Source organism: Bison bison, unplaced genomic scaffold (assembly GCF_000754665.1).
Source record: "Bison bison bison isolate TAMUID 2011002044 unplaced genomic scaffold, Bison_UMD1.0 scf7180017864030, whole genome shotgun sequence".
NCBI classification, from domain to species: domain Eukaryota; kingdom Metazoa; phylum Chordata; class Mammalia; order Artiodactyla; family Bovidae; genus Bison; species Bison bison.
This window is the reverse complement of record NW_011494602.1, coordinates 3,450,163-3,476,571: the sequence shown is the minus strand read 5'-3', so window position 1 is coordinate 3,476,571 and position 26,409 is coordinate 3,450,163. Positions and strand designations below refer to the sequence as shown.

Below are 26,409 nucleotides of genomic sequence, written 5' to 3'. Positions count from 1 at the left end.
CATGATCCAGCGGATGTTGGCAATTTGATCTCTGGTTCTTCTGCCTTTTCTAAAACCAGCTTGAACATCAGGAAGTTCATGGTTCACATATTGCTGAAGCCTGGTTTGGAGAATTTTGAGCATTTACTCGCGTGTGAAATGAGTGCAATTGTGTGGTAGTTTGAGCATTCTTTGGCATTGCCTTTCTTTGGGATTGGAATGTATGCTGATGGGTATTTAAAATTAGCATAGAGTTTAGGGTTTGTGTTATTTTCCCTGTTTACTATGTATTTCTTGGCTGTAATTTCTATAATCAGGAAATACATAGTATTAATAAGTAGGGTGAGAAATCCAAACTCTATGCTATTTTCAAATACCCATCAACATATTCATCTAGTGGGTGGGGAAGATCCCCTGGAGTAGTAAACGACAACCCACTCCAGTCTTCTTTGCCTAGATGATTCCATGGACAGAGGAGCCTGGCGGACTATAGTCTATGGGCTTATAAAGAGTTGGATATAACTGAGTGAATTAGCACACACACACACACATGCATGCCTACAGTGGGGTTGAGTAATAATTAAGTAGGGTGAGAATTCTAGCATAAGCTGGAATCAAGATTGCCAGGAGAAATATCAATAAGCTCACATAGGCAAATGACACCACCCTTATTGGAGAAAGCGAAGAACTAAAAAGCCTCTTGATGAAAGTGAAAGAGGAGAGTGAAAAAGCTGGCTGAAAAACTCAACATTTGAAAAATGAAGATCATGGCATCTAGTCCCATCACTTCATGGCAAATAGATGGGAAAACAGTGGAAACAGTGGCTGACTTTGTTTTCTTGGGCTCCAAAATCACTGCAGATGGTGACTGCAACGATGAAATTAAGACACTTGCTCCTTGGAAGAAAAGCTATGACTTACCTAGACAGCATATTAAAAAGCAGAGACTTTGCCAACAAAGGTCCATCTAGTCAAAGCCATGGTTTTTCCATAGTCATGTATGGATGTGAGAATTGGACTATAAAGAAAGCTGAGCACCAAAGAACTGATGCTTTTGAACTGTGGTGTTGGAGAAGACTCTTGAGAGTCCCTTGGACAGTGAGGAGATCCAACCAGTCCATCCTAAAGGAGATCAGTCCTGGGTGTTCATTGGAAGGACTGATGCTGAAGCTGAAGCTCCAATACTTCAGCCACCTGATATGAAGAACTGACTCATTTGAAAAGATCCTGATCCTGGGAAAGATTGAAGGTGGGAGGAGAAGGGGACAACAGAGGATGAAATGGTTGGATGGCATCACCAACTCGGACATGAGTTTGAGCAAGCTCTGGGAGTTGGTGATGGACAGGGAGGCCTGGTGTGCTGTGGTCCATGGGATTGCAAAGAGTCAGACAGGACTGAGCCAGTGAACAGAACTGAGGTTGAAAATAGGATTAACCTATGAACACATATCAGAGAAGGCGATGGCACCCCACTCCAGTACTCTTGCCTGGAAAATCCCATGGATGGAGGAGCCTGGTAGGCTGCAGTCCATGGGGTTGCGAAGAGTCGGACACGACTGAGCGACTTCACTTTCACTTTTCACTTTCATGCATTGGAGAAGGAAATGGCAACCCACTCCAGTGTTCTTGCCTGGAGAATCCCAGGGACAGGGGAGCCTCGTGGGCTGCCGTCTATGGGGTCGCACAGAGTCGGACATGACTGAAGTGACTTAGCAGCATAAACACATATGGACTATGTCTCCACCTATAAGCCTTCACACTTTCTTGTAAATGTTTTGCTGAGGAAGTGTTCTTATTTAGCATATGAGGAGGTCATTATGGCTGCAGTGGAAGAGCCTTATTTACCTGTGCAGGTGTGAATGCTCAGTTATGTCCAATTCTTTGTAGCTTTGGAATGTAAAATACTACATGAAAAGTGCAAGTGAAGTTGCTCAGTCATGCCTGACTCTTTGTGACCCTATGGACTGTGGCCTGCTAGGCTCCTCTGTCTATGGGATTTTCCAGGCAAGAACACTGGAGTTGGTTGCCATTTCCTTCTCCAGGGGATCTTCCCAACCCAGGGTCTGAACTCGGTTCTCCCACATTGCAGGCAGACTCTTTACCATCTGAGCACCAGGGAATCCCACTATACTACATACTACGCAGAGAGCTAGGAATAGATCTGAGGTATCACATTTAGATCTGCTGAGGTCTAGTTTACAAGAACAACTACCATATGCAGTGGGAATCAAAGTCTAAGACCATGTCTAGGAGATCATGAGTCACAGCTTCATGGAGAGAGGATCCAAATCAGCTAATAAAATCTCCAGAAAGCTAAGCAAGGGAAAGAGGCCCTGAGGTGCAGTAGGAGGGAATTTTCCTGTACCATCAGCAACTCCATGTAGACTTTTCGTTTCCTGGGATCTCTTTGGTCATCTGTTCAGGAGGCCTTTGTGGCATCTTCCTGGGCTCAGGGATGTACGTCAATCAGAGTCTTCAATTTCTAGTCCATGAGTCTAAGAATGAGTTGTGGATGTGGTAAGATTGTGGATGAGTGCTCTGTAAACTTCAGGACTTGCTTTTCATTCACCAGGGAACATTGTGACTTTCCAACCTGTTTGTTATCAGTGAACATTTTATTTTTAAAAAAACATGACAGTCATTTCACGCATTGCCAAATAATGGGCTTCTGCTATTGATAATATCAGATGAACTTTACACCTTTCCTGGAATACGTGAATTTGAAATCTTAAGATAGCAGATTCAGCAGGACACAGATACAGAGAGACCAGATGTTTCTCTGTTGAATCATCACTCAACTCATAGATGAAGGTATTAGGAGACAGAAAGGATTGTAAAGCTGAAATTAATATTGGCAGTTGAATCAGAATTTATCTTAAAAATATTGGTTTGCTTCGATGCATGCTACACAGACCTTAACCATGTTTCTTTCTGATCCTTTGTGAAATGAAAAGGCCAGTACAGGATGAACTGCTTTGATAAACTGCCTCCCAATTTTAGAGTATATTTAAAGTTAATCCCTAAGAACTAATGTGCAATGATGCCATTTTCCTTTTATTTTTATGAGCCTCTGTTTTATATCCCACTGTTTATCTGATTTGAAAATGGTTGTCATATTTGGAGAAAGTTAATATCGAGTCATGCCAAAACCTTAATAAACTTAGTCTTGAACTAATATTTCAGGCTCATGGGGGATTTCTGTATGCTAAGATAGATTTTAATATTACAGAAATGTAATAGTGACCTTTCCATAAAACCTTAATAAAATTACTTTGTGATATAAACTGAAGGGACGAGAACTTTCTTGAATAAGGGTATGCGTGATTTATCTGTATTTCATGGTTCGTCTTATATCTCATTTCTTCAGATCACTTGTGTTTTTCTTTTCCTTAAGCCAAACAACAGTCATTTCCATAATTTAAATAGAGAACAGAGCACAGAATTTTCAAAGACATGTTTTCCCTTTGCACCAGCGTCATTTAACTGCTGCTGAAGTGCTTGTTGTCTTCATAATTCTGTTAGTTTCTAGGTCATTAAAAGAAGTTAGCAATATAAAAAATTTTACCCATAGGTTTCGGTTATTTAATATCAGAAATATAATTTGGGAGTGGCATGTCACTTTAAGCAGTAAAGCAGTGTACAAGGGCTCCTGACGTGTTGACTGAGGATACTGTATTCAGTTTATAAAATTAAAGTGATGAATATTTGGCCAAATAACTGTAACTTCCTAAAATTAAAGTGTTGACTGATATCCTGAAATTGAAACTCTTTATTTCCTAGAGACTAGCAAAGAGATGACCAAAAATGACCAAAGTCTGAAATTCACAGCTTGACTTCATATTTTTTGCCAGCTCTAGTTTAGGGTAGGAAAAAAAAAAATCTTAATAAGTATAGCCAGTATGAATCATTATTTTGAAAACTGCTTTTTGTGGTCCCCTGGATGGCTTGACCCAAGAATCTCTTTAAAGGCCACAAAACAAAGGCAAAATGATGTCTTTTAAAGAGTAGAAAGTTTTGCCTTTTATTGGCTTCAAAACCATTTGCATTGCAAAATTGGATGGACATTTCCCCAAACAATCAGTCACTGTGTATCTGTTTATCGGTTGGATTTTAACCCATAGTCTTGTGCAGAATAAACACCAAAAACCATTTCATTGCAAACTTGCAGTAAATAGACTTCTTTGGGTCTGAGGAATTTGGAGAGTGACTTGACAGTGCATAGTGATAGGGACTAACCCGACTTTATTTTCTGAAAATAAAATATTAGAGGGACATTTAATCTCATCTCATCCAGTGCAACAATCCCATTATAACCTCCAAGAACAGAGCAACAACTAAATACTTGAGTGACTAGAAGTATCTACTCTGAAACTGCTCACTTCATTGTAGAATAATTCTTATTTTCCTGAGGTTGATTTAAAATCGACATTTCTGAGACCACTGATCTTTGATATAGAGTTTTCCTCTGAATGAACACAGAATCATTAAATTGCTTCTTCTTCCACATGGGTGATTTTCAAAACATGCTCTGAGTCAGAAAGAGGATGCAATGGGTATTGGATGAGCAGTTCAATCATAATCGGTTCTATCACAGCTCCACCAGTAGGACTCAGTTCACCAGTTCTTGACCTCTGTTTCCACCCAGTTACAGAAAAGCTTTGGACAAGGAAATGGCAACCCACTCCAGTATTTTTGCTTAGAGAATCCCATGGACAGAGGAGCCTTGTGGGCTGCTGTCCATGGGGTCACACAGAATCGGATGCAACTGAATCGACTTTGCATGCATGCGTGCATTGGAGAAGGAACTGGCAACCCACTCCAGTGTATCTTGTCTGGAGAATCCCAAGGATGGAGGAGCTTGGTTGGCTGCCATGTATGGGGTCCCACAGAGTTGGATACGACTGAAGCGACTTAGTAGCAGCAGCAGCACTGCACAGAAAAGCTTAAATTAACTCTGAATTGCCTGGAATTTTCTTTCATCACTTGTTGCTTAAATAGAATGATTTCCTTCACCAGCTCCCTCTGTTGTTGATATACTTCCTAAAATTGTGGTACAGAAATATATAAAATACTCCAAGAAATGGTGGGATCCAAATGAGTTTGCTCAGATGGTTATATCCCTTAATTGAAGTCCTCTCTGAGACTGCATTAAAGTATAAGCAATTATCTCTTCACCATTAGCTCTTTAAGGTTGGAATTTAAAGGAGGTCAGATTCTCTTCATATAAAAAGGCTACTTTTTTTTTTTTTTAAGAAAAAACAAAAACAACAACAACAAAAACCTTCATGATCTGTGTGTTACTCACTTTTCCATGAATCTTGGTAGCTTGACCCATTCTTCCAGGCAGTTATTTTGTAACGGTGAAGCTAGAAGAGCAGTGGAGTTATGGTCTTATCTTAGGAGGCCACTGATAAAGAGAGTGAAGTCCTGGAGAGGAGGAAAGGGTGCCATGATGGGGAGGCTCCTGCCATGATGGGGAGGCTCCTGGGAGCAAAACAGATGGAGAACAAAGGGATGAGCAAAGCAGACTGGGAAGAGGGTCACGTGCACCATGCTACCACTGCTACGTTTAAAATGGATAACCAGCGGGACCTTCTGGATAGCAGAAGGAACTCTGCCCAATGTGATGTAATAACCTAATTGGGAAAAGAACTTGATAAAGAATAGATACACTTCCCTGGTGGCTCAGAGGTTAAAGCGTCTGCCTGCAAGGCAGGAGACCCGGGTTCAATCCCTGGGTCTGGAAGATCTCCTGGAGAAGGAAATGGCAACCCATGCCAGTATTCTTGCCTGGAGAATCCCATGGATGGAGGAGCCTGGGAGGTTACAGTCCACAGGGTCGCAAAGAGTCGGACACGACTGAGCGACTTCACTTATGTATAACTGAATCACTTTGTTGTGGAACTGGAACTAACACAACATTGTTAATGAACTAACTACTCTCATATAAAATAAATTAAAAAAATTTTTAATTAATAAAAGAGGATCAGTAGAGTAGAGGATGAAGGTAGGAAGTTAAGAAAGACCAGCACCAAGATAAGGACAACTGAGTTTGAAGACTAATAGGGTCCAACTACTCAAAAAAGCATTTTGGACAGAATAAGTGGGCAGATTCCATATTTTAAGACATTTATACTGAGTTGATAGGTGGGAAATAGTAATGGTGAGCATCTTTTCATTATTTAAGGAAAATTGGCCATGGGGGGTTCTAATATAGGTGGTAAAAATATACATTAATAGTAAACCTTTCTCTCTTTAAAACTTCAGGACATGAAAATTGATTTAGTGACAGTAGGTGTTTTGTACACAGAACCTGATGTAATTTATCATTCACGTAATGATCATAATTGAATCCCATTTCCTCTCCCATTTTACCTTGGAGGTTGGTTTCAATTAGGGCAGAATAAAAATAAAAATATATATAATGGCTTACTTTCAACACTTATGATTTCATCCAAGTTAAATATAGGCAACCACGTTAATTTTGTTAAAATGCCCACCACAAATATTCCGAAATAGCATCATATGCAAGTAAATGTCATGTACCCAGTGACTAGATCCTGATGTCTTGATCAAAATGTTTTCTCCATCGCATTTAGAACACTGCTCTAAAAGCAAAGCTAAGAATTAAAGACACAGTGATCTTTTTAGAGTTAAAATTATTTTATGAGAGCATTAAAAAATAAAGAAACTTACATTCATTTTGCTTTTTAATAATATTTTTATTTACTGTTTTTGAAGCTGCGCTAACAAGGATCTCTGTCCTTGGCTAAGTTCTAAGTAGGAAACTGTTGGATAGTGATCTTGACTTAGGCATCTCCTTTGTGGAAACAATCCTTATTTTTGGTTTAACTACCTCTCATTAAAGCAACTTAATTACAATCCCAGGAAAAGATGACTTTCCTTCATCTTGGTCAGAGGCTATATCTTCATTGTCTTTACTGAATTTAAGGAACTTTCATCATGAGAACCAAGGTCAGAAAGAGAGTTTAAAGTCAAAAGGTGTAAGTTCTGGCTCTACCATCGTATGTGCTGTGCTAAGTTGCTTCAGTCGTATCTGACTTTTGCAGCCCTATGGACTGTAGCCTGCCAGGCTCCTCTGTCCATGGGATTCTCTAGGCAAGAATACTGGTGTGGGGTGCCATTTCCTTCTCCAGGGGATCCTCCCCACCTAGGGATCGAACCTGCGTCTCTTAAGTCTCCTGCGTCGGCAGGGTGGCTTTACCACTAGCGCCCCCTGGGAAGCCCGTATGAGGGAGGCTTGACTTTCTAAGCTCTGCTTTGCACATCTTGCAGTTGGGTTATGATTTCTCACTAAAAAGAGGCTGCGAACATGCTTGGTAAAACGTAAGCCATTATGTAGACGCTGGTGCCCTGGCCGTGAAAGTTGAGTGAAGCCTGGCGGGTTGGCGGGGCGAGCCCCCAGCTGCTCCGTCCGAGCTGAGTGCTGACAGCAGCCGTGTTGGTCTCTTGTGATGGCAAGAAGTCCACCTGTCTCGCCTAATGAAGGTGTCATCCTCCTCGTTTCCAAGTCAGGTCGCTGACTTCTGTCTTTAAAACTTTTTTTAAATGCAGTTTTGTGTAGCATTTCAGAAAATGCTGGGTCAAACTTTACCCCTTAAGAAACGAAATAATTGATTGCAGACACAGGGATCAAGCAGTTTTCAGTTACTTTGCTCATTAGTGCTGACAACTGGGGGAACCAAGGGCTTGTCTGACCAAGAGGCAGGGAATTTAGCTACAAAAGCTCTGTTTAGTCTCTATTTTCCCAGCCTGCCAATATGGCTTGAATTAGAAGTTAGCGACATTTACTAAAATAAAATACAACATGAACTCTCGGGAATTGCTTCACATCCAACTTCTCTGACCTCTGATATCCTTCCCATTGCCTCTGGGCCTTGTTAGACTGAGGGATGTTTTTCAGTTCCTATATAAGCAATGGAATCAGACACACTTTAATCCCACAAAAGCACACATGGTATGAAAGAAACAATTATCTGAAGGCCGTTGACCTTACCAGAATTGCGCAAGCATTTGGCATCTTAAAAGTCTGCTTTGATACTGAAGAGCTGTTCTAGAAATGTCACCATGTCATTACCCTGTCAGTTGCTCCTCAATGCACAATAGTAATGCATTGTTTTTCAAGTTACTTGGAGCCATCTGAATGTGGCTTTCATTTTAAGAAATAAAATAATACTTCAGGAAGGACATGTATGGTGCTTAAGTAACATCTGTATTCATATGGAGCCCAAATCATGTTTAATCTTGCTCACTGAGGCTAGAAGGAATCAGAAAAATGATTGTTTTGGTCTGTAGTTTCTACAAAGGGATTAAGGCCTCAAGAAGTGAAGGGGCTTCCTCAAGGTCACACAAGTAGTTGGACAGAGCTGGGAAGGAATCCAGGTCACCCGTCTCTGCTGTTTCCATTCCAGTCAGCTGAAGAGGTCATATTAATTTTAATATTCATTATGGAAACAATGTAATATATAATTAAAGTCAGACCCTTTTTTAGGCTGTGGCCAAATTATTTATACAGCCATAATTTTGGATCATTGAAATTCACTTTTTTAATGTCACCTTAGAAGACCTGTTTCAAGTTGTGTGAACATTGGTGCGGGTGTTTCTCAGGCGAATGGTGGTGATGAAAATGAGGCGTTCGGCGTCCTGCTGCTCTGTTGAACAAAGCCGAAGATGGCACAGGTTCTGGTGTGCGTGCATTCTCACATAAACCGATGCACACAGGAAGTTTCTGCCTCGTTGGAAATAACGTTTAATTATGTGATTCTGCACTTGGGAAAAAGCAAAACAAAAACCTTTAACTCTTTTTCTGTAAAATGAACTGAAGTTATTAATGATTTTGCTTTTTTTTTTTTGCTTTCAGACTGTACTTTTCAGTGGTACTGTTGCTTTTCAGACTGCTTTCAGACTGCACAAAAAAGCCCCACAAAAAACCAAGAGGCAAGGTTTGAGGATTTTGGAAAGAATTTGCAGGAATAGAAAAAAATAAAGTCAATCTCCTTAAATTTCATGAATTGTTTCTCACTATCTCTGTTTTATTAGTTTCATCTCTAGCCTTAGTTTAAGTTTGTGAAGAATGGAGGTGGAACAGTTTTGAATACATGAGTAAGGAGAAAACTGAATTTGAGATTTGAAGTTTCTTTAAGTTATAGCTCTTAGACCACAGGAGATTTTCAGGTTGTGTGGTACCTCTATGTGTATGAACATATAAAATTTGGTTAATTTTTGGTACCTTTTAGCTCACAACCTGGGGGGAATATTTCATTTTCTCCTTTTATGGTCTGGACTCAGTTCCAGTATACATGGCCTTACACTTTATCCTCATCTTATGACTCTTGTCTAATAATAGCAAAGACCTATTAATAAAATCACTTGGAGAATGTTTAACTATCAGGAATTTTGATTAAATTTGAGCCCATTGTCTGTGTATGTTTATTTTAAAAAGAAAATCGTTTTTAAAATAAAGGATTCTTCAGGCTCTTGAATATGTGCCTGCTCCCAGTCCAAAAATTTCCCTGTTTTTTGTGAAGTCCTGTCTTGCCGTCTGTAGACTTTTTCCATACACATGCCTGAGGCAACATTCAATAGATTATTCAAGTGAAGATAAAATAAAAATCTTTCCTTTGAAATATGCAGATAATTAAGGCAAAACCAGGCCTCTAAAGAGAGCTTGCTTCTCCCTTGACACATGTGATTCGTGTTGGTAATGTTTTGCCTAATAATTGTGGCAGAACCAGTCCAAGGGCAAATGAAGGGCAAAGTATTGAGGACTGGGCTTCAGAGAGACCTTATGAACCAGGGGGGACCTCCTCTAAAGAGGGCACCTCTGTGGATAAGAAAATCACACACCCACACACCATGAGTTCCTGCCCAGAACGTGGTCTGACGTTAGATAACCCAGAGGCCAATCTGAACAGGCCTCAAAGGGAATCAGTGGTCAGAGGTCCGAGCTAAAGTTGGGGCCCAGCAGACAGGGCATTGGGATGTACAGCCCAGAAGTCATGCTGGGCCCCACCAGGCTGTAGAACCAGGTGAATATGGAAGCTTGTTCTCAGGCTGGGGACCAGGGGTGAGCAGGATATGAAAAGGGAACAAGAGTGAAAACAGCATTTCAAGATCCTGGAGGGGAGAGCAAGTATACACAAAAATGGTACCAATGTGTGCATTTGAGTAACAGGAAGAGAGTTTGTTGTCCTCCGCCTTGGTTGTTCTTCAGCTTCGTCCCCAGAATAAAATATTCATTCTTTTATTCATGCAGTGTTTACTGAGTGCGCCCTGTATGCTGGACACTATAGAGAACAGCAAACAAGGCTGGCCTTCCCAGCTTTCCTCCTGTAGTGAAGACGCAGGTAAACAACAGCTCTGTCCAGTGTGGCGTGGTGTGTCTGCAAGGAGAACCATACGGAGTGCTTCAGTGAAAGTACAGAAAAGGCATTAACCCAGTTTCTTTTACTGATACCTAAAGAATAACCAGAACTAACCAAAATTTAGGAGAGAGATTCAAGAATGAGAGGGAAGGAAAAACATGCAAAAGGCTCAGTGTATCTGGGGCGATGAATCAAGTCTGATGAAACCAGAGAGAAGAATGGAAGGGGGAAATGACACTTTCGGAGCATCTTTTGAGACACTGTTTTTTTCATGTAGCCAAAGGCATTTCTTTTAGACCCTCATGTTTAAACATGATCTTTCTCGTCAGCTCTTTTATTAATTGTGGCTTTAAAAAAAATTGGTGTTTTCAAGGCTGAGTTTGCTGGCTTAACCTTTATCCAGTTTTTTCTTTCTGAGTTCTTAAGAGAAATGTTAGTATTATCAGTTTATTGTTGTCAGGGACCATAAAGGTTTGGGCCTAAAGAAGGAAGTGCTTAAACTTACGTGTTAACTACTGCAGTGTCTACATTGTAGATTAAACAGATGCTGTGTTGACTGTTCAGTAGCGTCATCCTTTATTTGCTTTCCTCAAGACACCTCTCACCCTAACTGGCTTATTCAGACTTATCCCTGAAGGATGAGGCTTGGAAAAAATGGTTGAGCAATTACCCGTCTATTTTAGGTCTTTTTTTTCTACTTCTGCTCTTGGTTGGAAAGCACATGCCAGGACCCAGAAACTCCATATCCTGGATTTTCCATGGCCTTAAAACTTGAGAGAAGTGTGCATTCTAGACAAAGGAACTGTCTGTATTACTTACTTGAGCTTAAGTCCCAAATGCCTAGCTGGTCTCTTTCCCTGGTAAGCTGACCTGGGCCATAGGTAAAAAGGAAGAGAACTTTTCCCCCTTCTTTTTCCTTTTTTTGCCCTTTTTCTCTTGATGAAGACTTGACCCAAGGCAGTTGTTCTCAGACTTTAGCTAATATCAGAACCACCTGGTCACTTGGATACACTGGTCACATGGATTTCTGCACCTGGCCCTCCTAACTGACCTTCTGATTCAAAAGATCTAGGTGGGGCCTGAGATTTCTGCATTTCTAAATAAATTCCAGATGATGTCTGCTACCATGCTTAGAGAACCACTGATCAAAGGCAAGCTCTTAGGGAGACACCTTTGATCTTTGCCTTATGCTCCTGGCTGGAGTCCCCAGGGGACTTGAGTCCCTGCCTTGACTATCCAGATCTTACCATCAACAGCTCAAAGGGTGTTCCAGTTAGGAAGAAACGAAGGCTGAAGGAGAGGTCAACCCAAGCCTTCCACGATCTTAGTTCCCACTCTGTACACCTGGGTTCTCCAAGGACAAAGCCCCAGACTTTTGTCTTAGCTGGTCAACTAAAAACACCATGAAACAAGATTCAAGAGAGAATCATTTCTGTAATCGAACTATGACTCCCCCCTAAAACTGTACCTAATCTGTCGTATTGTCATTTTGTTTCCTGTTTCCTCAGACCTCATCAGAACCCTTGTTGTGAAACTGAGAAAGGCTGAACACTCCCCAACCTTATCATGGCTCATGGCTTATGCCTGCTGCTGGGGTGGGTGGGGGGATGTCTATTCATGGTGGGCTGTTCACATCTACCATACATTTTATTAGTTCTGGTCTTGAAAACAGGGACAAATTCTTCTCCTTTTGAAAGAGGGTTGGTAGGGACGTGGAGAATCCAGTTACTTATTTTCATATGTCCCAGGTTTGACGAGTTGTCTTATTTCTCAAGACTGACTGCTGTATTTCTCAGGGCTCTTGAGGTTAACTCTGTTTATCTTAAATACTCAGTAGTAATAAAATACTTTCTGCTGTTTGCTGTACTACCTTAGTAAAAACAGAGGTACTTTATATCAGAAGCATAAAAGAAATAAGATGCCTTTACTTTGCAGAATTTTTATAGGTTTACCAAAAAAGTCTTACTGAGACAATTGTGTTATTCCATGAAGTCAGAGGAAAAAACAGTTAAATTTTATCTCCCTCTTGCCTGGAAACTAAGCTTGATTTATCTTGCGTCCTGTCAAACAAAATCTTTTTAGCAGACATGTCTATAATTCACTGCCACAAAAATCATGATATATTTCTGAAAGATCATACAGAATATGGTTAAGCCAAGGACTTACTAAACATTAAGGAACTGACACCTCTGAAGGCTCACACTTGCTGCTCTGAACCTCTGCCATGGAGTTTTTCTTCACCAGTCTTGGCTCCTAAACCGGGGCCTGTGGCTGAGTCCTTCAGAGAAACCACAAGAGAAGAGGTAAATAGCAAGACACTCTCAGGGCAGAGAACCTCAGTTATAAACAACTACTTTTAACATAATTTCAACCACTTTACACATTCAAGAGGATCTTGGAGGGCTGGCATATGAACCCAACAGATGTTTCTAAGGAAATTGCTGCAGGCAAACAACCAACAGCCAATCTTTTAAAACAAATCAGTTCGTTTCTTGGGAAACTATACACTTCATCGTATTCTTATTACCTTAAAACCTGGTCATTACAGAAGGATTTATATATTAACAGCTATTCATTATCTTCAAATGAAGTCAATCCTAAATATCCCAGCTAAACAAGCATCTTTTAGATATGTTTTGTAAAGTTCTGATTTAATGAACCCTATACTATAATTATAAATATCAATATCACCTAATTAAATTGAGAAAGACAATTCATGTTAACATTTTTTCATTTATTTTGTGGTCATTAAATTTTAAGAAAGTGACATTTATCTTGTAAGTATGACTATTGTTGAGGCAGGGGAGATAGAGACCAAAGCGGATATTTGCTGTTTTTATCTTATTCCTATTCTATTTGTGTCTTTTACAAATACCTGGAAATTACTTCTATGTTTTTATATCTTTCTGATGAATTTAATAGATGTAAAGGCCTTAGGTTATTGTAGTTTAGAATTCCTTAAAGACTAAACCCAGTATCATCATAATCTGCTTTATTTCCAGATATAAGTGTCATAGACGTTCCAGAGTTAATGCCTAAGCTTCAGTCATTATTATTAAGTAACTCCTTCCTCAGAATCAGGTACAACTGGTATGTGTGAGGCTCCTGAAGTGCAGTTAAGATCCTAAATCTTGAAAGGAAAAGGAGAATATTTTACAGCTTTATTTATTAGTCTCTTCCTGCTATTTATTCTTGCCAGAAATTCTGGTGGAAAATATGGACATTATTTAAAAATTGACTTATGTGAGAAAAATAAGATTTTTTTAATGTCATCTCTTTACTTTTAAGAACATTATTCTTGAATATACAAATTATAGTCATTCTAAATATTTTAAAATACAGAATGTATCGAAGAATATAAAAATCACCTAAAATTCAGTCACCACAATATGTAACTACTGTTTTTATTTTGGTGTATATTTTTCTTGACTTTTTCTACTATTAAAGTGTGTGGTTTTTTTGTTTGTGTGAGGAATATGTATTAAAATATAAGACATAAAAATTTGGATAATACTTACAAACTATTTTGTAAGCAGCTTTTTTGCTTGCTTAATGATATGTTGAGAACATTTGTATTTGCTTAACAAGAGTTGTGAATATTTTTGGAAACTCTTCTAAATATACTCTTGTTCAGCAAAGAACAATTCATTGAAAGCATTATTTTTAATGGACATAGAATACTTAAATACTCTTGTATATTTAACCAATTGCTTATTGTTGCTCATATAAAGATAATTTTTTTCTCCCATCAACAGCAGAACAGGGAGAATGTATTTTTGTACATAGATTTTGTATACATTTTCAAGCCTATAGAAATGTATGAAAAGTTTTTTCATCAAACCATACAAGAATTCTCTTACCTCCAACCCTCAACAGCATTGCCTATTATCATTTTCTTAGTTCTACACCCTTTATATGCCTTTTGAAAAGGTTATTTAATGCTTGATGAAAACGGAGATATTTTTAGCAAATAGGGAAATTGTCATTAATGATGCGATATATCAGTGTCAAATTAAATTCTTACTTGAAATAAAGCCATTTATTAAAGGCTCTGAATCATCTGCTGTAGCTGCCCATCTGTTTTTAGAAATAAAAGGATTACCTTATTTAAAGACTGAAGAACAGTACATTGAAATATGCTTAATAGATTCAACTAAGAAACCTTTTGAGTTCTGGAAAACAACCTTGATTGTTGTCAACATGGGTTCATTTAGGGCCATGGCTTATTTGGTTTGATGGGATTTATATGATTGGATAGGACTTTCTCAGACGGTAAAGCGTCTGCCTACAATGTGGGAGACCCGGATTCTAATCCCAGGTTGGGAAGATCCCCTGGAGAAGGAAATGGCAACCCACTCCAGTATTCTTGCCTGGAAAATCCCATGGAGGGAGGAGCCTGGTAGGCTACAGTCCATGGGGCTGCGGAGTTGGACATGACTGAGCGACTTCACTTCACTTCACTTCATATGGTTGGATTGGGAAGGGATTAATTCTTTATGGAACTTTTTTATTGGAGGTAGAAGGTAAAAGATAAAAGTTTCACTTAAGAAAATCTGTAACTGAGCCATGGTGCATTTTTGTTTACTTGAAAGCTATATGTTATCAAGTGCAAGCAGATGCTTTTACAGATGAGTTCATTTGTTCGCAAATAGAAGCACAAAAATGGAAAATGTCTTGGATGACTTGGGGGAAGCTGCAAGGTTTATTTAAAGTTTTGTATTTATTGTTGAGGTGCAAAATTGTTAAAGGGCATTTGGATCATGGGGAAAGATATCCTGTGGAAGTACTTTTCAAAGGGTCATTGGAATAGAAAAACAGAAGTTATCTGAAATCATTTCTAGATGACATTCTATGCTACTTTCCTTGATTCACTTGAACAAATGTATGTTGAATGTTCTTCCCTTCAAGGCGGAGCAGTGTCTTCTCCTTCTCAGACTAATTTGGCAACTTGCTAAGTGAGCCTTTTAGGAAATATGCCCAGCTTCAGTGGGCCCACTGTACTTATTTCCTTGGGCTGCTGTTAAAAAAATTATCACAAATTAGTGGCTGAAAGCACAGAAATTTATTCTTTCATAGTTCTAGAGGCCAGAAGTCTAAACTCAAAGTGCTGCAGGACACACCCCCTGTAGGCTGAAGGGGAAAATCCATCTCTTCCTTGTCCAGCTCCTGGGGACTGCTGTCATTCCTTGGCTTGCAGCTGCATCACTCAGTCTCTGGCTCCGTGGTCACAGGGCCTCCCCTTTGTCCCTGTCGAACCTCCCTCTGCTTCGCTTTTGTCAGGACTTATGACAGCATTTCAGGCCCACTGGGAAGATGGGCGATCCATAGGAACCTCTCTACCCGTAAGATCCTTAACTTAATCACATCTGGAAAGTCCTCCTTTGCCATATAAGAACATTTACAGGTTTCAGAGCCTGGGATATAGGAGTCATTTGGGGGCCACAATTCAGCCTGACATACCCTGGATCTTCCTTAAATATACCTGATTTCATGGACATCCCCTGTCTGCTCTCTACCAGAACATGAGACATAGTTCCAGAAACAAAAAATGATTTGCTCAAGTTTTGACCCAACTGCCATAAAGGAGCAGAGGTGACTCCATAATCCAGCCAGTATACCTGGGCTAGGTGGTCTGATAATTTTTGAAGACCACCCTCTAGGTCTAGCCAAAGAGATCAGACAGCAGATCTGAGATGTGACACAGCTCTCCTCCCCTGGTTCATCCCAGCTGAATGGATGAGGGGACAGGAGGTCATTTCTTGGGTGAAGGGCAGGCACATCCTACTGAGTATCTGGGTCCCCAAAGCCCGCCTGAACCCCCTGGTGGGCCTTCCCACTGATGCTTTCATTCTCTCATCATCTTCTTTAGATGGAGCTTTGTACCACTTGCTCAGAAACAAGGTCTCCTGGGGACTCCCCTTCTCGCTAGTCCTCTCCATACAGTCCAGGGAGGTTTTTCCCTCTACAGCCAGTGTAACAGCTAATCCTCCCCAGTTGCATAAGAACTGAGAAACAATGAGACTATTTAAAGGCCCGCTGGCCTCCTTCCAGTAGCCGCTCAAGGTGTTTACTCTGGAAAAGGTACCGAGTTACACGTCCCATCCTCTGTGTAAATCTCCCTCACTTCCTGTGTTCCTTACGAAGGACCATTTCCTGTGGGCTCTGTGGGGGTGAGGTGGTGTTCTTCCAGGAGACAATGAACCTTGAAGTGTCTTCTCAGGGAGGCCTTACAAGGCAAGCCAGAGAATTGGAGGAGAGGATCCTTTAGGGTGGCAGTAAAAGCATTTGGGGTTTTGTTTTATATCAGTTAGCTATGGGTGGAGTTTTGAGATCATTGCACAAAGGACATAGTTAAAGAGTGGTCAGTTCTTCTCTCCCTGCCTTTTAAAAGAAAAAGTAGCTATTTGTCCTTTTAACTTTTGTGGAGTCAGTTGAACTATGACACACACCTTCATTTAATCCCATTTAAAAATCAGTTATCTGGATCAAACTGCTATTAAACACAACTGGTTGGGTCAGTGTTTTCTGGTCTGTAGGTCATAGTTATGCCCAAGGAAGTATTTCAGACAGTACAAGGAGCAACACCCCCCTCTCCAATCTCATTTAAAATTGGGAAAATTAAGGGTATTCCTGTGTCGTTTTTCAAAAACGCCTCTTACTTTGTTTAGAATTTGCAGTGCTCTGAAAAAGCAAGCAGTGAAATAGCTCCTACCTCCACTGCTAACCTCTTTCAAGATCAAGGTCAAAATTACCCTCCTCTTACTATTAGCCCCACCAATGCCCTTCACACAGTGAGACCTTTATGATGAAATTAGTATCCCACATAGACATGAATCTTTAAGTAGTAAGGATAGTAGTAAAATTGGAGAAGCATCTGCACTGAGAATGTCTGCTGTATGTCCTTTTACTGAAAAGATCCTGGGAGAACCAGAGTTAAACCGATGAAAGATGATGTGAGTTGATATAAGCTATCTTTTCATTTTCATTTTCGGTAGGAGCATCAAAAGCTTCTTGTTGCTATTCCCTTTAAAATAAAAACAAAGGAAATATTGAAAGGAATGGTTGGCAGGAGTGGAGAGATCGTAGAACACTTAAAGATTTGCAGAGGAGCAGCATTTTGCCCACCGTGCTGTATTTATTTCCGTCCTTAATGCTGATACTTAGGTCCCTGTAGTTAGCTCATCTTATTATAGGTCACCGAACAACACACCCACGACAGCCCGAGGGGGTCTGCAGGTCTGTTTCTCTCTGCAGATCTGTTTCAGGATGTGAAAGGCAGGAACGAACATCATTACACTAGAAGCTTGCATCCACGCTGCCTTGGATGAAGGGGCTGTGTGTGTGGACTCTGAAAGATGGGTGTGGAAAGACACAGAGAGGCAATGGGGAGGACCAGAGACGTAAAAGAGAAGAAGGGAGACCCAGTCACAGTCACTGTGGGAGAGAGACACATGGACCTGCCCGCTCACAGATGGACTGTCTTCTCCCACCAGATGTGACGTGGCTTGTCTGCCTTGGCATTCCATAGGAAGCTTCTCACTTCATCTGGGCTGGTTAGCGTGCCTTTCATGTTTCCATCAGTCTTCAGCCTTGTCAGTAATACATAATGGAGTAGCTCCTCCTTCAAACAGCAACGGTTGCTGTTGTGAAGAAGCTGCTTTGAAATGTGAACTCATGGGCTCTTCGTCTGCTTTCAATTATTCGGGGCTAAAGAATCATGTATCTACCTCTCTGTATGAGTTCAACTTATTTCTTTTCCTTTTTGGAAATTGCATTCTTTTTTTATTTGCAAAAGGAACATATTCATAATAAATAAAATTCCAACACAGAGATAACATGAAAGATACCTTGGTTTTTCAGCCCCGAGCTTTGTTCCCTCCCCAGAACTAAGCAGAGTCATAAATTTGGAAGGTTCTTTCCAAACTTATTAATAATTTATCTATACACACACATATATAACATTATATACCCAAAGAAGTGTGTGTGCATGATTTTACATAAATGGTACTACACTGTTCACTGTAGCTGTGTATTTCGGTAAATGGTGTCACACTGGTCCTATTCCATACCATTACATGGCCTCCTACAAAAATATGGTTTTCATTTAATGGTATGTATTAGAGACTTCTCATGTTCAACTTCACATCATCTTGTTACCTGTGCCTGTATGAGACTTTTTAGCACATCACATTGATATGTTTTCAGTGTGGAAAGATCCTGAAATTTTCTTTCAATAACTTTCTGGAATAGACTGGCTCATATTTTGCTAGAGGTTTTTCTCTGTGAGAATGAGCTTTAGGGTTGGTTGGTTTTTTATTATCTTTTGTGATATCATTGTCAGGGTCTGATAAAGGACCTGGGCAATGAGTCAGGTAGCACTTCTACTTTTTTTTTTTTTTTTTACTATCCTGGAAAAAACAGAGGTACACAGGATTTACCTTTTCCTTGAATATTTGGTAGAACTTACCTGTAAAGCCATCTGGGCCTAATCTTTTGCTATTTTTTTTTTTTTCAATTTCTTCCAAGATCACTGGCGTGTTTAAGTGTTCTGCTCATTTGTTAAGCCAAATTTATTTTAACTTTGAGAAACATCCACTTTACGTTTTTAAATATTTTGGTTAAAGTTACACATAGCACCTCGCACCGTGTTCACCATCTCTTTGTATTTACACTCCGCCTTCCATCGTGGACGTCGCTGAGTTTATGGTTCTTCCTTGTCCTTCCTGCCCTCGTCCCTCTGTCACTCGCATCACAACCTAGGTATGTGATACATAGCTTGAAAATAATGAAACAGCGATCAGTAAAAGTTACTTTTTTCTGAATATGCATATATTAGTTCAAATCTGGCAAGTGAGAGAGAAAGGGGTGGGGTAGGAAGGAGAGCAAGGAACATGAAGAGTTGGATATGACTTGGTGACTGAACAACAATTCCCATCTTTCGTTTCTAAGAAGTTTATAATTTCTGCTTTGATGACATACTTTAACTCAAGAATTGTTCATAAGTGTGTGTGTGGGTTTGTGTTTAATTCCTATGTGTGTAGATTTTATACACTCTCTGTCATTGACTTCCCTGGTGGCTCAGACGGTAAAGTGTCTGCCTACAATGTGGGAGACCCAGGTTCAATCCCTGGGTTGGGAAGATCTCCTGGAGGAGGAAATGGCAACCTACTCTAGTATTCTTGCTTGGAAAATCCCATGGATGGAGGAGCCTGGTAGGCTACAGTCCATGGGGTCACAAAGAGACACCACTGAGTGACTTCACTTGTCAGTAAGCTATAATGAATTGTGGTCAGTAAGCATGGCCACTGTAATCTCTTTCTTTCTTTTTTTCTAGACAGAGCTAGAGCTTTCATTCCAGGTTAACCAGCAAGGAGACTGGAGGCAAGGCTCTGAAATGTGTCTTTGCAATCTGTAATTTCTGACTCCTGAAAAATACTAAGATTTTTCTCTGTGGCCTGATCATGATTATATTCTTATATGTGTGGGGTAGTTGGGTACAAAGAGAGAATGAAGTAAAGATATATATGGATATGAGGCTAAATGCATAAAGTAACATATTTAAATTATTTAAATATATTTAATTTATGTAAGCCTCTTATCCTTCTTCATCAGAAGGCAGACAGACTGAAAACCACAATCACAGAAAATGAACCAGTCTGGTCAGATGGACCACAGCCTTGTCTAACTCAATGAAACTGAGTCATGCCCTGAACGGCCACCCAAGAGGGATGGGTCATGGTGGAGAGGTCTGACAAAACATGGTCCACTGAAAAAGGGAATGGCAAACCGCTTCAGTATTCTTGCCTTGAGAACCCCATGAACATTATGAAAAGGCAAAAAGATAGGACACTGAAAGGTGAACTCCTTAGGTCAGCAGGTGCCCAATATGCTACTGGAGAAAAGTGGAGAAATAACACCAGAAAGAATGAAGAGATGGAGTCAAAGCAAAATAACAACCAGTTGTATGTGACTGGTGATGGAAGTAAAGTCCAATGCTGTAAAGAGCAATATTGCATAGGAACCTGGAATCTTAGGTCCATGAATCAAGGCAAATTGGAAGTGGTCAAACAGGAGATGGCAAGAGTGAACATTGACATTTTAGGAATCAGCAAACTAAAATGGACTGGAAAGGGTGAATTTAACTCAGATGACCATTATATCTACTACTGTGGGCAGGAATCCCTTAGAAGAAATGGAGTAGCCATCACAGTCAACAAAAGAGTCTGAAATGCAATACTTGGATGCAATCTCAAAAACGACAGAATAATCTCTGTTCATTTCCAAAGCAAACCATTCAATATCACAGAAATCCAACTCTATGCCATGACCACTAATGAAATTGAATGAAGAAGCTGAAGTTGAATGGTTCTCTGAAGACCTACAAGACATTCTAGAAATTACACCCAAAAAAGATGTCCTTTTCATTATAGGGGACTGGAATGCAAAAGTAGGAAGTCAAGAAATACCTAGAGTAACAGGCAAATTTGGCCTTGGAGTACAGAATGAAGCAGGGCAAAGGCTAACAGAGTTTTGCCAAGGAAATGCACTGGTCATAGCAAACACCCTCTTCCAACAACACAAGAGAAGACTTTACACATGGACATCACCAGATGGTCAATACTGAAATCAGATTGATTATATTCCTTGCAGCCAGAGATGGAGAAGCTCTATACAGTCAAGCTCTATACAGCAAAAACAAGACCAGGCGCTGACTGTGGCTTAGATCATGAACTCCTTATTGCCAAATTCAGACTTAAATGGAAGAAAGTAAGAAAAACCACTAGACCATTCAAGTATGATCTAATCAAATTCCTTTCGATTGTACAGTGGAAGTGACAAAAAGATTCAAGGGATTAGATCTGATAGAGTGCCTGAAGAACTATGGACGGAGGTTCATGACATTGTATAGGAGGCAGTGATCAAGACCATCCCCAAGAAAAAGAAATGCAAAAAGGCAAAATGGTTGTCTGAGGAGGCCTTACAAATACCTATGTAAAGAGAGGGAAAAGGCAAAAGAGAAAAGGAAAGATATACCCATTTGAATGCAGAGTTCCAAAGAATAGCAAGGAGAGATAAGAAAGCCTTCCTCAGTGATCAATGCAAAGAAATAGAGGAAAACAATAGAATGGGAGAGATTAGAGATCTCTTCAAGAACATTAGAGATACCAAGGGACCATTTCATGTAAAGATGGGCACAGTAAAGGACAGAAATGGTATGGACCTAACAAAAGCAGAAGATATTAAGAAGAGGTTGCAAGAATACACAGAAGAACTAGACAAAAAAGATCTTCAAGGCCCAGATAATTACAATGGTGTGATCACTCACCTAGAGCCAGACATCTTGGGGTGTGAAGTCAAGTGGGCCTTAGAAAGCATCATCAGTACGAACAAAGCTAGTGGAGGTGATGGAATTCCAGTTGAGCTATTTCAAATCCTAAAAGATGATGCTGTGAAAGTGCTGCACTCCATATGCCAGCAAATTTGGAAGGCACAGCAGTGGCCACAGGACTGGAAAAGGTAAGTTTTCATTCCAATTCCAAAGAAAGGCAATGCCAAAGAATGCTCAAACTCCTGCACAATTGCACTCATTTCGCATGTTAGTAAAGTAATGCAGTAATGCTCAAAATTCTCCAAGCGAGGCTTCAACAATATATGACCCCTGAGATTCCAGATGTGCAAGTTGAATTTAAAAAAGGCAGAGAAACCAGAGATCAAATTGCCAACACATGTCGGATCATCAAAAAAGAAAGAGAGTTCCAGAAAAACATCTACTTCTGCTTTATTGACTATGCCAAAGCCTTTGACTGTGTGAATCACAACAAACTGTGATCCACAGTTCTTAAAAAATCCACAGAATTCTTAAAGTGATGGGAATAACAGACCACTTGACCTGCCTCCTGAGAAATCTGTATGCAGGTCAAGAAGCAGCAGTTAGAACTAGACATGGAACAACAGACTGGTTCCAAATCAGGAAAGGAGTACATCAAGGCTGTATATTGTCACCCTGCTTATATAACTTATATGCAGAATGCATCAAGAGAAATGCTGGGCTGGAGGAAGCACAAGCTGGAATCAAGATTTCTAGGAGAAATATCAATAACCTCAGATATGCAGATGATACCACCCCTATGGCAGAAAATGAAGAACTAAAGAGCCTCTTGATGAAAGTGAAACAGGAGAGTGAAAAAGTTTGCTTAAAACTTAACATTCAGAAAACTAAGATCATGCCAGTCCCATCACTTCCTGGCAAATAGATGGGGAAACAGTGGAAACAGTGACAGACTTTATTTTGGGGGGCCTCCAAAATCACTGCAGATGATATCTGCAGCCATGAAATTAAAAGACACTTGCTCCTTGGAAGGAAAGCTATGATCAAACTAGACAGCATATTAAAAAAGCAGAGACATTACTTTGCCAACAAAGGTCCGTCTAGTCAATGCTATGGTTTTTCTAGTAGTCATGTATGGATGTGAGAGTTGTACTATAAAGAAAGCTGAGTGCCAAAGAATTGATGCTTTTGAACTATGGTGTTGGAGAAGGCTCTTGAGAGTCCCTGAGACTGCAGGGAGATCCAACCAGTCCATCCTAAAGGATATCAGTCATGGATGTTCATTGGAAGAACTGATGCTGAAGCTGAAGCTCCAATACTTTGGCCACCTGATGCTAAGAACTGACTCATTGGAAAAGATCTTGATGCTGGAAAAGATTGAAGGCGGGAGAAAACGGGGATGACAGAGGGTGAGACAGTTGGATGGCATCACCAACTCAATGGAAATGAGTTTGGGTGGACTCCAGGAGTTTGGTGATGGACAGGGAGGCCTGGCCTGCTGCAGTCCATGGGGTCACGAATAGTCGGGCCCGACTGAGCAACTGAACTGACTGACTGACTGAGTCATTTAAGTTGTTTCATTAAATTTCTATGTGTGATAATAAGATCCTCAATAGTCTTCCATTAATTTCTGAGAATTGTTATCTGTTTGTGACTTTGCCATTTATTCTTTGTATTTTCAGTTTTTCAATAGATATTTTGTTGCTCTGTCGTCGCATGTTTAATATTAATCACTTTTAAATAATTTTTATCACCCCTTCTCTTCATGTGACTTCTCATTATCTCTTTCTTTTTTCCTTGAAGTGTATTTTGTCTAATATTATTTTTATACCTGCTTCCTTCCTAACCTGTGTCTGTTATATCTTCATTTTTAAACTTCCTATATAGCTTTCATTTTATAAATATTTCTGGTAAACAACTATAATGCTTCCTAATTTGAAAGGCTCTTTCTTTTATAAATGAATTTAGAAAATTCATATTTATTAGAATTAGTAATGTATTGTAATTTTACTTTGTGTTTCCTGGTTATTGTGTGTTCTTCTTTTTTCCCCTTCTTTTCCCACATCTTTTATCTTTTTAATGGAGGCTTACATTTCTTTGTTCTGTTTTTTCCTCTTATTAACTTGGAAGTTATACTTTGCATTTATATTTTCTGTGAAGAAAATTCTTAAATTTTTAACACTCATAATTGATCTATTTTTCTGCCAATATTTAGAATTTTAATTACCTATATCCACACCCTAAAATGCTTTTGTTGCCCTTTGTTCCATATTTCCTTCCCTCCAGCACCTCTTGTATCGATGTAATCTGAGATTTGGATACTACATTGTAATTGCCTTATCTTTTTCTTGTATTTTCATTTCTTCTTTTTGTAAAAGATATAAAACTTAAGAGTAAACTGTCTCTTTTTTAAAACTTTCTTCGTTCTTTCTTCTTTCCAATATCTTATTTCCCATATCTCCTATTTCTAAGTTCTTTTTTCCTTCTTGACAGAATATATAATACATTAAATCTTTCACGATTAGTTTCACCTCAAGATATATTTAGTTGTGTGTATGTTCCACTACCATTTATACCACCTGCATCACTTGATTTTTTTCATATTGAGGACACACATGTCAGATTTCAGAAATGTTCTTGTACTATCACTTCAATTATTCCCATCCTTCTGGTGGCTTTTCTTTAAGTGCTTCTATCAGATGGCCTTTGAACTTTCTGTTTCCATTTTCCCCAAAAGAAAAGAAAAAGAAAAGAAAACGATAAGGAAGTTATGATCTAGCATTAAAATCTAGGATTATATCTATATAGGAAGTGCTGGAGGGAAGGAATGGCACCCTACTCCAGTACTCTTGCCTAGAAAATCCCATGGATGGAGGAGCCTGGTGGGCTGCAGTCCATGGGGGCGCGAAGAGTCGGACACGACTGAGTGACTTCACTTTCCCTTTTCACTTTCATGCATTGAAGAAGGAAGTGGCAACCCACTCCGGTGTTCTTGCCTGGAGAATCCCAGGGACGGCGGAGCCTGGTGGGCTGCCGTCCATGGGGTCTCAGAGTCAGACACGACTGAAGCGACTTAGCAGCAGCAGTAGCAGGAGGGAAGGAAATATGGAATGAAGGGAAATAAAAAACATTTTAGGGTGTGGGATATTTTAAATTCCAGATATTGGCAGAATAGAAGATGTATGAGTGTTAAACATTTAAGAATTTTCCTAATAGAAAATTTAAAATGAAAAATAAAACTCGCAAATAATAAGAGGGAAAAAATAGAATAAAGAAATATGAGCCCCCTTTATAAAGAAAGCAGATACAAGATAACGGGAAGGAGGGAAAAACAGTCTAATGCAGGCTTATAGAACCACTCACTCTTTGCACCCTACCTATCCTATGTATAAGTTTAGCTGTGTGTGTGTGTGTTTCATTCAAAGACTTCAGATTTTATGTATAAAATTACTTATAGGATTTGAAGAGAAAGGGGAAGCCTTCCAAATGATCACCTCTGTTATTTCTTCATGTTATTTCTTTAGATGTAGCAACCAGGACAAGGCGATTCAGGGTCAGATGAAGAGAAGAAGGAAAAAAAAACCAAAAGTCAGTTAATGGACTTAGTCTATGTGTATGAAGCAAAGCTTTTGCAAACACATAAATATCAAGTGATTAACCTATGCTCTGCACTTGTTTTTTTAATTGTGTACATTCATTATATATTTTTCATTTTCAGGTCTTGACTCTAATCATGGCCAAACCTTATGAATTTAATTGGCAGAAGGAAGTTCCTTCCTTTTTGCAAGAAGGAGCAGTTTTTGACAGATATGAAGAGGTAAGGGAGTGTTATTAATCTTTTCTCTCAAAACATGATTTTTTCATTTTAATTTAATTACAGTATTGAGTAAATAGTATTTGACATAAGTAAGAACATCTTGGAGATTTATGAGTTGGAATAGTTGGAAACAGTCAAAGTTATGAGATAATAATAATGATAATAATAGTATAATTTATTGAGCACTGTCTCTGCGCCAGCTATAATAAGGATGATGACAGTATAAATTATCGTGTGCTCAATGTGTGCCAGAAAACTTTCTAAGCACTTCCTGTGTAGTATTTGTTCAACTCCTTACAATGACCTTATTAGGTCATTGCCACAATTATGCTTATTTTACAGATGGGTTTCATGGACTGATAGTTTTTGCTTAATCAAGTGCTTTAGGCATTCTTTCCTCATAAAACTTTCTATTTGTCATACATGTAATAGCGATCAGACTTTGTGCTGGTCACTTGCTTTGCTCGTCTCATTTATACAGACCAAGTTAACCGAAGCTTTGCGTACTTCTGCTTCTACCATTTATTGCTTGTGCCCTTGCAAGGAGGCGGTGGCTCCAGATTTTCTAGAAACCAGGGGCTTGGGTTCCCCAGTCTATTCAGCCCCTTTGCATTGTTAATATGTTGTTTTTCTTAGATTTTACTTGACTTTGAAGTGACTTTGGGAGGGGTATGTGATGAAACTCTATTGCCTCTACGGTGAAGTAAGATGCAAAACCTGCTCAGACTTCATGTAGAGTCAGAATTGGTTCATTTCAAAATCTATGGAATATATGATATGTGGCTTCCCAGAGCTTCACATCATCAGGCTTTTCTCCTGAGGTCTATGGGCTGACACGACTCAGTGATTAGTTGACTTGGCTTTTCCACAGCGTGTAGCATGATGCTTTCTTGGTTTGC

General features: G+C 39.6%; 1 protein-coding gene across 7 annotated transcripts in view; it reads left to right on the top strand.

Annotated features, from left to right (window-relative positions):
* PLCB4 (phospholipase C, beta 4) overlaps positions 1-26,409 on the top strand; it is a 488,269-nt gene that overhangs the window by 262,829 nt on the left and 199,031 nt on the right. For all 7 annotated transcript variants that reach the window (XM_010834225.1, XM_010834226.1, XM_010834231.1 and 4 more), the window contains one exon: positions 25,412-25,510. In XM_010834225.1, coding sequence (XP_010832527.1) covers positions 25,427-25,510 — 84 coding nt within the window. In that variant the 5' untranslated portion in view covers positions 25,412-25,426. The remainder of the gene's footprint in view (positions 1-25,411; positions 25,511-26,409) is intronic.